A 12,126-nucleotide genomic window follows, 5' to 3' on the forward strand; every position below is an offset into this window, starting at 1 on the left:
GAATATTGTTTTGTTAGTGGCTTAATTGCTGGAATGGCGGGGGAGAGGTGGAGAGGGGACGTAGTACTTACAGCATGCCGTCTCCTCGTCACTGCCATCCTCACAGTCGCGCTTGCCGTCGCACAGCTGCGATTTGAGTATACACTTGGGTGCACCATTGATGCCGCCACGTGGACACAGGAACTTGTTGTCGGGACAGGCGATGGCCGTGCAGTTCGCCTCGTCGCTTTCATCGGCACAGTCGTTGTAGCCGTCGCAGTGGAAGTTGTACGGAATGCAGAGCGCATTCGTGCAACGGAATTGCGCATGATGGCAAGGGGGGAAGTCTGCAAGGACGATTCAAACGTAGCAGTTGTGATCCAATGTTAGGCATTTTGTCTGTCTTATACTCACTGCAGCCCTGCTCGTCCGAGTTGTCGTCACAGTCGTTGCGATGGTTGCACTTCAGCGCCGCATCAATACATTTCTGTCCGTTGGCGCAACGAAATTGATCCAAGCGACAGGGGACACCACTGCAGCCTTCCTCGTCGCGTCCGGTACGACAGTCCAAGTAACCATTGCAGCGTTTCTCCTTCGGCACACACGGTCCAGTCAGGCGGCTGCCCTCCGCCGGAGCTGACCCACCAGGCGCATTGCAGAACACGTCCGTGTGCAAGCACTTGCGATAAGCTGTGAGAAACGAAATGGAATGAAACGAATCGAAATGGAATGAAATCAGGACAAATAGTGGCTACAACAAAAGCGGGCTTTCAGCTTAAATACTGCTCAAAAGAGCAACAAAAACACACAAAGCTCCCAACAATTTGCAAGCCAAATCAATTCGAATTGTAGCACAATTTGCAGAGCTGCAAATCCTTTTCTGTTTACTTGAACTGTGGACAAAATTGACGTTTGCATTGATAAAAAAATAAATCGATCTAAGAACACAACAGACGAATATATGTATGTGCATGCTTATGCTTCTGGCAGAGATAATGTTAAAAGAACCCTGCGATTAGCTGATGCTCAAATTTTCTATGCCTCTTTACAAGGGCTTTATTAAGCGCGATTAATGGTTGCATAACTAACTTTTCGTACTAGTTGCCAAAGCACATGTCTATAGTCTCTAGGCTCTACAAAAGGGAAGCATGGGGAGGTATTTGGGTCACAGTAAATTGCATGTTTCCATCTGTGGTGGTATTCAAGCTGCGCTTAAAAATGAAGTCAAGTTATCGATACTTATCGATAGTCAGGAAATGGAATGAGTCATCGAGAACAAACGATAAGCTCGTGCTGCGTATGTCTGACACGAGAATATATTTCAGGTCTTTAGCTGTTGTGGCTTAGCTACGTTCACACAGACGGACAAACGGGCGGACAGGCGGACAGGCGGACGGACAGATGGTCGTCGTTCTGTTCCAGAATACATAAACTTTATGCTATGTTCATGTCTCCAGCTGCCTGTGCCACGCACTGTCTAAAAACTTTATGATCTAAATTGCCATTGTCAGTGGGTGAATTGGTGACTTCCTTTGATGCTGTTATATATATATATAGTATACTTTAAAAGATAAAAAAATTACTCAAACTTAGTTTCTTATTTGATACCAGGAAAATGAATCAAAACATCGGAAAAAACTATTGATCTATAATAGGTTTAGGTCTTCCCCACTTTCTCACATTTTTCCGAGCCCAACAAAAGTCTCGGCACACATAGTTATAGCACTTAAAAGACAAACAGCTCAACTTTGAGTCAAACTGTAAAAGTAAAAGTGATAAGTGTTAAGTGATAAGTGTTCCATTGTATTTGAGTGCTCAGCTACAGTTGAGGTTGGTTTTTGTTGCTCTGGTCTTGCAGCTAGTTCCAAGCAGACACATAAATTAATTGGCTGTATGGTGGTTGGGTGGTTGGCAGTTGAGGTGATTGGTGATTGGGATGCGTCCCTGTCACTACACTTAATTATAGAGCAACTAGCCTTCATCTGACATGTAGACACGCACACACACACACGAGTGGCCCGGAGGTGTGATATTGACGTTGATTGTTGTTATTGGACCCGTACACAGTGTGAAGTCTCCTTTCCGGGTAATGGGCTTGCGTTGGCGTAGGCAGTCTGCTTAGCAGTGTGTGCGGCCTCAACGACAAATTAATCAAATTTACATTATGTCAACACGCTCGACAAACGGCAGTTGGCAGTTGGCAGTTGGCAGTTGTCCACTTCAAAGGCGAGCCTGCCAATTAAGCGTGTGACCTGCCTGTTCCGCTGCCTTCGGGCTGCTATTGGGCAATAATTTAGCACAGATCCAAGAAAATGGAAGCACAGCAGGCGACGGACGAGGCCCAGACCCGTGCCTAAAGCAAGTTGCCAGAATGGACGCGCATGACCTGACGCCTCCATTCGTTGCTATTGTTCAAACAACACACAGATGTGGAGTGTGAAGACCGCCAGGGAGTAGATTCGACACACCACAGGCGCCTGGGAACTTAAAAATGCCTGCAAAATACATGCGCTCAACTATTGCTGCCAAAGACATTAAATTTTGATGCCAGACATTGGGCGATGGGGCGATGGGGCGATGGGGCGATGTGGCGTTGTCTGGTTGGCAACATGGAGCAAGAGCGACCGACCCCTGTCAGTGGCAAGTACCCACACATATACAAAGAGAACGGTTGGGCACGCATGGCGTATACGTAATGCATACAGCTGTAGATACGTCGGGCGTAGCAGGCCGTCCAGCTGTCGTTGGTCGCTCTACTTCTGTCTTACTCAGGCTCTGTCCGCCCGCCTCTAACTCGCACAGACTCTCGCCGCACAGTGGTTTGTCGCGGCCTTTGTCTTATAGACAATTCAATATGCTGCTATAGAAACGTGGCTTACAACGAACTGGATCTCTTAGACAGCTGCGCGACTATGGATCACGCTTCAAGTTCAGAATTTTAGATTCAATGAAATCTTGCGAACATAGTTCCGAATAAGATTTCGTTCAGCGAGTGCTCACTGTACTCGTATTGCGCACTTGAGTTGTGAGTTGGCAGGCAAAGTGCTATAAATTATCGAGTAGTTGGTTGCAGTGCCGGGCCGCAACGGGATTGCGGGCATGGTTAGGGGCATAGTCCATCAAGCTGGCTACAAGAAAGAGGTGGCCATAGCTCAGCTCAGCGCAAGTTGTGGCAAAATTATTGCTGCTTCATTCAGGCTCTGGCTTAAATGGCAATGCTCAGATAATACGCCATGTGCTGGCAATGGGCCGCCCGAATTAAACGTCTTGCCATCAGAGACAACAACTGATACGCAATAGAGACAGAGACAGAGACAGAGATAGAGATAGAGCGACCGGGAGATGATGATCTATGCCACTTTCAAGTTACTTTCGGTGTAGGCATAATAAAGTTTCCAAAGGTTTTTTTTCCACCTACCGCCATCCGCCATCCGCCACTCATAAAAGAGCCCGTCTTGACTGCTGTTGCTTCTGTTATTCCTGTTGTTATACTCAGTTGTTGTAGCTGCTGCTGCTGCTGCTGCTTCACATTAACGGCGTACTGGGGTAGCCAAGTGTAGCAGAGCAAACTTAATTAGTGCAAGTTAAACAAGCCAAGTTGTATAAATATTCCCCGGCAGCACAAACTTTTGTAGCACAACAATAAAATGTGTGTGTGTGCGTGCAGGTAGCCACGATTCCTGTAGTCGTTACGTTACCCGCCCCTACCAACAGCATTCCTATCTGCAACCACCCACCATCCCTTGGCTATTGACTATGTGAGCGCCTAGTCCAACTTTATAGAGGCTAAAACTGAGACAACTGCGACGCAGCGTCGGCGCCCAGAATGAGCTCAAGCATCTGTGGAGTGGTTAGTAATCATAAACAAGATAGAGAAGCCGTCTTTGCTGCCAATTTGAAGATCATATACCCTAGCAGGCCAGCGACTATGACAATGACTGATGCAACTCAATATTGTTGTTCGACGACAAGTTGGAAACTTTAGTTAAACAAATAAGCATTAGCCACATTGCTATGGCCGGGCGTGCACGACTAGCACATACTTTAAGATCATTAGAATTATTGCTTTCAGTTCTGTAATCCTCTTTATGGACATGAGTATTCTCATCTTCGTTATCAAGCAAGAGCAAAGGAGTACACGACTCGTAAATACCCTGACCACAGCAGCGATCATTATTATCATATCATAATTAGTAATTCTATTATTCCTATAATCATGAGCAGTTTATGGAGATAACATAAGTCGTGCTCAGGGCTCTACATTGTCAGCCTTGTTCACATGGCTTAGTGTCACATAATTCGTGATGAATTCGGAATGCCTTCATAGCAGAGGTATAAGGAATGTGTCACGCACTTTAACTTGAGCGTTAAGCTGCTGATGCTGCTGGGGCAGCCGGGGGTTGCTGCATTCAAAGTGGCAAGACACTTGCTGGGCTGAGCTGCAGTTGCAGTTGAGCCAGAAGTTAAAGTTGCAGTTACAGCTGGCTGGTTCGCACTTGGCCATTGACAAGATTAACGCGCACAATTTGTTGCAAATTCGCTTTCGCTGCTGTTGCATTACATTAAAAACAAATCATAATGACAAACGAGTGGGTGGTTGGCTGCTTGGCTGGCTGGGTGGTTGGACGCTTGACTGCAACTTTTGTGCAAGGTCATAAAAATGTTGAATGCTGAATGTCGGGCTGTGGGCTGTGGGCTGTGGGCTGTGGGCTGCCAGGCCGTTAACTGTTGGCTGCTGCATGGCACTGCTCGACTGCTGCTTCATTTTTCACATTTTGTTCAGTTCGCACAAAGTTTAACAGAAAACTTTAACTGGCTGCGAGCGCAGCACTGTTGTTGGCACTTTATAAACACAGCGAAGAGCGACGGCAAGCGGCGGCAGTGGGAGCGGAGAACTTTGAAGTGCCCTGTGGCCACTGGCTTGTGCTTGCCACTTGCCTTCCTCGCATCACGATGTGAGTCCAGCCATGCCGTGCAACACTTTCTAATTGGTAAGTGTGGGCGTGCTCGAAGGGGAGACCTGCAGCCAGCAGGGTGGAGCTGATTCGGATGTGTGCATTAACATTTATCGCAGGCGGCAACGATTCGCGTTGTGTAAAAGTTGTGATTCCAAAGTGTGTATTTGTGTGCGTGTGCGTGTGTGTTTGTGTGTTGAATTGGCTTGTGTAATTACGCGCGACAAGTTGCAGCCCAACCACCCAAGCCCCTAACCAGCCAACCGGCAAGCCACTCGTCCACTGTCCATCTCCTCTGGGCTACATGGCTCAGAGCTTTTCTGCACGTCTAACTGGCCTGACAGCTGCAGTCAAATAAACGTCAGTTGTTGGCAACTTTCGCCGGGTTCAACGACAGTTTACGACAGCTTTGCCTGCAATAGGGCGCAACAGAGCGAGTGAGAGAGGGGGAGAGAGAGATGGAGGGAAGTGTGGAAGCAACGTTTAGTGAAAGTGTAGTGGATGGAATGCCAAATGTACCCACTTCTGGGCAACGGACTACAAGTCGAGTTGATCATTTTTGTTGTTCACCTTTTAGAGGTGGCTGGCTGGCTGGCTGGCTGCCCGCTTTTACGCACTTTTTACGCTTCTTCCATTTTGTGCGGCAGCTGCCTCATTAGTTGCCCCGCCACACGCTCCACCCTGTGCGCATTTGGATGCCGAACCCAGTTTGCAATTAAAAGCAGTTTGCCTGTCTCTTTTTGTGAAGCACACCTCCTGCCAGGTTGTTCAAGGTGTGGGCTGAAGCCATTGCTGTTTTCGAGTTACTATCCACAGACGCAATAGCAGGACCAAAGCTGCAAAACACTTGCGTGTCGAGTTACTCTACTTACAGCAGCCAAGCCAACTATACCGTACCAGCAGACTCGCTTCTTCTGCATAAGGACATTTAATTAAACACTCAATGGTCGTGCTTCCTGCCTGGGTAGGTAAGCACCCTTTGACCTCGTCGAAAGGATTTTTCTTTTCTCTTTTAATTTTTATTTTTTTTATTTAATGCTCTGCTTAAAGCTGCTGTAAAACTATTAGTTGCCAGAGCCTTAGATCCTCGGGTTGCGGTAGCTCTTACGGCTGTGAAGTGCGTCGCATGCAAAGCAGCGGTGAGAAAAGCTCACGTTTAATTTCCAGGGGCAAAACAAACAACTTAACGCACACCTGAAGTAATTAAATAGTTGAAATAAGCTCGCTCTAATATTTATATGCCATAAATTAAATAAACAAAGGTGCTCGCAAATGGAAATGGAGATGACGATGGCGATGGCAATGGCGATGGCGATGGCGATGCCAACGGTGATGGAGACGCAGACAAACACCCGCAAAGCAAACACATATCAACACACACAGCCACACACACACTGGCGTACAGGCATACATATATAAGCACACACAAATCAGCCCCTGACACCAGCATGGAAATTGAGGACAGACAGCTAGCAGACAGGGAAAGCATTCAGAGACGACGCGTTGACACGTACGCAAAATAAATAAGTTAAGAACGCAATAAGAGCGAACATTTTGTCGCCATTTAAGCGCGATAAATTATTGTAAGAGACAGACGCACACAATCTCAGAGGCGAGTGAGTGACTGATCGGTGAGAAGGTACCCTGTATGTGCCTACGATTAGATTGAAGAGAGAGAGAGAGAGAGAGAGGGTGCTGGACTTGGAGACGGAAAGAGATAAATAGAGAGAAAGCTGGAGGCACTGAAAAAATAAAAGCCAGAGAGAGAAAGTGGGAGAGTGCGAAAGAGTGTGACAGAGAAAAAAGGAAGAGAAGGAGAGTGATTGAGAAAACAAAGGAGAAAAACAAAGTGAGAAGTGGACAAAGAGGACACTAGTGATATAGAGAAAGGGATAGAGAGATTTAAAAACAGAGACAGAGACAGAGATATATGAATAATTAGAGAGAGATATATAGAGTGAAAGATAGAGCGAGGGAGAGAGACAAATGGAGAAAGAGAGCGAGGGAGAGAGACAAATGGAGAAAGAGGGAAAAAGTGATAGATAGATTGACAGAGACGAAGTGACAGCAAGAGTGAAACAGAGAGCTTGATAGAAAGGGTGAACAAGAGAGAGAGAGAGATAGGCTGAAAGGAAGAAACAGTGCACGGCATAGAAAGAGACAGTGATAGAGGCAGAGAGACTTAAAGAAAGAGACAGGCGATATAGAAAATAGAGAGCAAAGAGAGTGAGACTTATAAGAAGACATTATGTGCAGACAGAAAGGGGACATGGCTAGATGTATTCCATCACTTGAGCCACATAACGTTTCTACGCCCCGTTAGCGTCATTTCGAAACCTGAACATACCCATGGTCAAAAGACTATTCAATGGGTAGAGGATATCAAAACCGAGCAAGAGTTTGGCTCGCATCTTATTAAATTAAAACAAAATTTAAACTTGATCTTGCGCTAGTCAATGCCTATAGAGAGGCAAGAGAGAGGCGAGAGATGCGGAACGAGCTGAACGTTGCTTTCCAACAAATTGGCCATCTTGCAGCAGTCGAAACAACAGCAACAACACCAAGAAGAAGCATAACAATAACAGAGTAAGCAACAACTATAACAAGGAGCAATATGAGAGAGCTGTTTGGGGCGACGTGGACGAGGACGAGGACGAGAGAACAAGGACTGCCACATCGAGGACAAAGTTGTGCGCGTTTGTCTAGCGTCAGTCAAAGCTTAAGCAAAGTTGTAAAGGCAACGGAGTACTTAGGAGTTGGTCGCTCAAAGATATTTAAATTTATAAATCTTAAATAACAAGCAATAAATGCAGCTGGCCTTTGCACCCACACCCAAACCCACACCCACAACCAGCTGCTAGCTTCTCAGATTCTCTCCCATTCGTTTAGGCTGCCTCCCTTTGTGTGTTAGGACCAAAGTTTTAATCAAAATGTGCCGTACATGGTCTGCCGTCTGAGAGCAGTTGAGATCTCCTTACTAGTTTAAGATGAAGATGCATTGAGTCTAGCTGGAGCAGCAAGTAAAACGTTAAAGCCAATCCAAAGACCGCTCAAGCACAACATCTTCAAAGTAAACTAAGTTGAGTAAGCATTGGGTGAGCTCTCAATTAGCATTTGCCTCTGAAAAGCGGCAGCTATCGATTTCCAATGAGATTCATTCAAAGTTATTACATGGATTGGGAAGAATGGCATCTCATTAGGTATATTTTAGTGACAAGTTCAGGAGCGAAATCAAATCAAGTGAACAATAATTATCACATGATATGTCAGCTAATACCTGGATCAGGCTAAGGCGTAGGCGACAATCCAACATTTCTTCTATCATTCACAGTCTCAAAAGCTCTTCAAGAACTCTTCTCTCGCTTATATAAATTTGAAATAGAAATCCATATTTCGTAATCCCTTAATGAACGACATTGCTTAAGAAAACTTTTCTAAGTCATTGCTGAGTGGCAAAGTAGCTAAATTTAAAACAAATTTTGTATCTTGTTTCTTTTATATTTTTATGTAATTTATACGATATCGATTAGGTCCAATAAGAGACTTTAATCAAAGCATTCATCGATGTACATCTTGAATACTTGTGTATGCATCTGGACATACAAATGAAGAGCTGTGAGCTGGAATGTTGCTAATGACGAGCTCACCATGGTGCTGGAGGTATTTCCTAGTTATGCACTCCCGAGAGTAAGCTAAACTTTTATAATATTTTCTACTTCATATGCATGACAGCCGATAAGCGTATTTGAAACGTAAAAATGAAGCTGATGAAAATGTTTTGAGCTTCAATGTACGCATGCTAGTCAATCAATCAGTCGATTAGTCAGTCAAGACAAATTCTGTTTGATGCATGAATTCTAAAGAAACTATTAAGAGAAATGCCATGTGGAAGAAGTGGAAGGAGCTTCGGTTCGGTTACATTGAAAAGCTTATTTGAAATTGAATTCATAAATTGCTGATTTTGAGCATTCAACGTCAAACAAAAAATAAAAAAAAAATGGCTGCTGGGCGAGGCCCCCCCCTCGGTTAAGCTGCCCGCATCTAACCCCCTAAATCTCGCCCCTCTATCTTTATGTAAGCAGGACCAAATGGTTCTGGCTTTGCTTTGCGTGGCGCACCTTACACACACTTAACTTTGGAATTTGGCAACTTTTGGGGGGAATCTGCAATTGCCAAAAGCTAACTTTCAACAAAATGCGGTCTGTCTGTGGGTGTGCGTGTGTGTGTGTGTGTGTGTGTGTGTGAATTTGGCAAAATTTGCATAAATAAAATTGGTATAATAAAATGTAAACATTTTGCTAAGCAAATTGTTGGCGCGCACACATGAACCGAACGAAACTCTGAGCCCAACTGAACTGTAAATTTAATCGGGCTGCTGAAGAAGGCGGGGGACGTGGGAGGGGAGATTACGTAGGTGGAAGTACACGTTTTAGGTGTAGCAGAAGCTGCACTGTAGCGATGCTCACAAATATTTGCTGACTCAGCAAATTTGCATTGAAAAGGAGAAGACAGACCGTGTGGAGTGGGGCGTGGGGGCGTGGCAATTTGTTTAAATATGTATGCGGTTTACTTACGGCACTCCGCCTCGTCTGACTTATCCTCACAGTCCTCGATCATATCGCAGCGATAGTGCTGGGGAATGCAGTACGTCTTATTGAAGACATATTGGCCGCAGTTCAGCTGAGGTGACTCGCACTCGGGCGGCGCTGCAAGACGGCAAAGGAAAGGACAACACAAGCAAAATCAGTAATTGCCATGTCGGCCAATGGGTGCTATGGAGGGCAAGTGACTGGACTATACTTACGACACGATTGCATCTCGTCCTCGCCATCGTCACAGTCCTTCTGGTAATTGCACACCCAGTGCGACGTTATGCATTTGCCATTGTTGCAGCGAAACATTTCCGGTGGGCAGGGCGCATTCGAAGCGGCTATCGAGCTGCTGCCCACGCCCTCGCCCAGTCGCACGCCTGCAAGGAAAAAACAACATGAAAATTACGGTATTTAGAGAGTTGCACGTTGTCATTGTGTTATAAATCCAATTGTGCCAGATGACTTTAGACTTCTATCGCCGAAGTCGCAGTGGGACAAGCGCATGAAAGAGCCTCGGCAATTTCTATACTATATAACTATATAACATGCTGGGTTCCCTTGGGCGTCCATAGACGCTCGAATCTCCAAGTGTCGAGCAAAAGTTTCAAATGGATATTCAAATAAAGTTGATTAGGAATCACTGTTATAATGCGTCTGCAATTGAGTTCACTTCACTTGAATTTTGTACCTACTGTTTGAGCTAAAGAGCGCTTTAATGCAGACCTCAACTGCCCAAAGACTCTTATATTGTGCATTTTACCACACAACAATAACAACGGCAGCAGCAGCAGCAGCAGCCGTAACTTTTACACAGAATGGGACGAAAATAAACATTGAACATAATAAACCCAGCTACACCCACTGTTATTATAGAGAGATTTTCTATAGGCGCCCGTGCCGGACTTTAAAGGCTTTGGGATACAATAATAAAAACAAAATGGCAAACAATGTTGATGAATAGTGCAGAGCAAGGAGCCAGCCCAATGGTGTCCAATTCGGCTACACTCTTCACTCTGTCGAATACTCTACAGCCTACGGAAAGGCAATCGTTAAGTAAGGCAAAGGATTTGAAATACACTTTCGGGCATCGAATCTGTTCCATTTTACATGATAGTAGCTAGAAAGACTTGGCGAAAGCTCAGTTCAGATGGAAAATCAAACTAAAGCTCGGGAAAATTTCGTGTTTTACAGTTGCTCGATGTGAAATAAACATTCGAATATCAAATCCTATTCGAGTTATATGATATTAGGTAAATCTCAGTTTATTCACTCGAACCTGCACCATTTCCCCTGCTTAGCTGATGAATCCGGGACATCATCAGTGTTCCCATTGCCAGGGAGTGCAGATGCCTTTCGTATTGATATTGCGATTACTGCTGCGAATGGAATTGCTGCTGCCTTGGCCTCGGCTATTGGGACTTTCGCTGCTGCGACGGCTTTCTTTAAATTAAAAGAAAACAACGAGGCAACTCAATCTGTGATGCAACGAGAACTGAATACCCTCGAGAGTCTATGTGACTAGGAGCTGTCGCCAGAGCGAAAGTGACTATTTTCGAATCACTTCAAGACAAGTTAACACATTTGACAAGGTTAGCAAATGCTGGGCTTTAAAATAGCTATGGTCTTTTGTTGCTTGGCCTTAAGTTGTCCAAGTAACGTGAGTGTACTGTAAGTATTATATAATATATCTGGGATTATGGTCTAATATCCTGAATTGTAAGGAAAAAAGTTACTTTTGCTAGAACACAGCTAATACCCAATATATATATATGTGTGTCAATATATCAATATGTTACACATTTCATGGCTAAGCTTTAATAACCTGTGCAAGGGTATTAGTGTGGTGGCGAAAGGGCTGAGGAAGAGCTTAAGGAGCAATGCTCCTTGCCGCAGACAGGGCAGGCCAGGCCAGGCCACGGCAGCATGTTTCGCTCGCATTAAAGCTGGCAAGTTTGTGGCTAAATCTCGGTAGCAACTTCTTTTTAGCTGGGCTGTCGTCGCCGCTCCTTATTGCTGGCGTTATTGTTGTTGCGGCTGTTTGGGGAACGTGCCACGGCGACAGAGCAGAAATGAGCGCAGCCGGCGCATTTTGGCAGCATTAATTTCTCCCGTGTGTCACATAACGTTCGCCCAGTTGCCGCCGTTGCTGCTAGACGTGTTTATGGAGTCACTTCCCAGTTGGATGCAGTGGCACGTAATCAAGCCGCGACTCGCCTTTGCTCCACTCCTACTCCGTTCAGCAGCTTCTTTTTATCTCAATCCATCTCTTTCCCGCCGGCATTTGCCATTTTGCCAGCGTTGACAAACAAATTAGGCCACAATTGTTTAGCACTTGGCAGCGCTGAAAGATGCAGAGATGCAACTCCGCGGCAACAACAGATACATTGTGGGTGTCACAACAGTATAATTAGCAGGTCGGCTGTGCCGTACCGTGCCATGCAGCGCCGTGCCATGCCGTGCCGTGCCGCGCCGGCTGCGAGTAAATTGGCAACTCATGTGTATTATTTGCATTTAAATTGCTTTTTGTCATTAATTATAGGCGCTTTTGAGTACGTGCAGCAGGCAGCAGAGTGCAACCAGCGGCCAGTGGCCAGTGGCCA

At 45.4% G+C, this 12,126-nt stretch overlaps 1 protein-coding gene across 1 annotated transcript in view; it reads right to left on the bottom strand.

Annotated features, from left to right (window-relative positions):
* The window catches only part of LOC111596530 (low-density lipoprotein receptor-related protein 2), a 112,039-nt gene that overhangs the window by 14,589 nt on the left and 85,324 nt on the right, over positions 1-12,126 (bottom strand). Inside the window, exons 2-5 of the mRNA XM_023310800.2 lie at positions 9,739-9,903; positions 9,509-9,640; positions 394-669; positions 72-326 (exon numbers count right to left, since the gene is read on the bottom strand). Of these exons, the coding sequence (XP_023166568.2) occupies positions 72-326; positions 394-669; positions 9,509-9,640; positions 9,739-9,903 (828 nt within the window). The remainder of the gene's footprint in view (positions 1-71; positions 327-393; positions 670-9,508; positions 9,641-9,738; positions 9,904-12,126) is intronic.

The sequence above is a fragment of the Drosophila hydei genome, unplaced genomic scaffold (assembly GCF_003285905.1).
Source record: "Drosophila hydei strain 15085-1641.00,03,60 unplaced genomic scaffold, DhydRS2 tig00000343-arrow-arrow-pilon, whole genome shotgun sequence".
NCBI lineage: Eukaryota > Metazoa > Arthropoda > Insecta > Diptera > Drosophilidae > Drosophila > Drosophila hydei.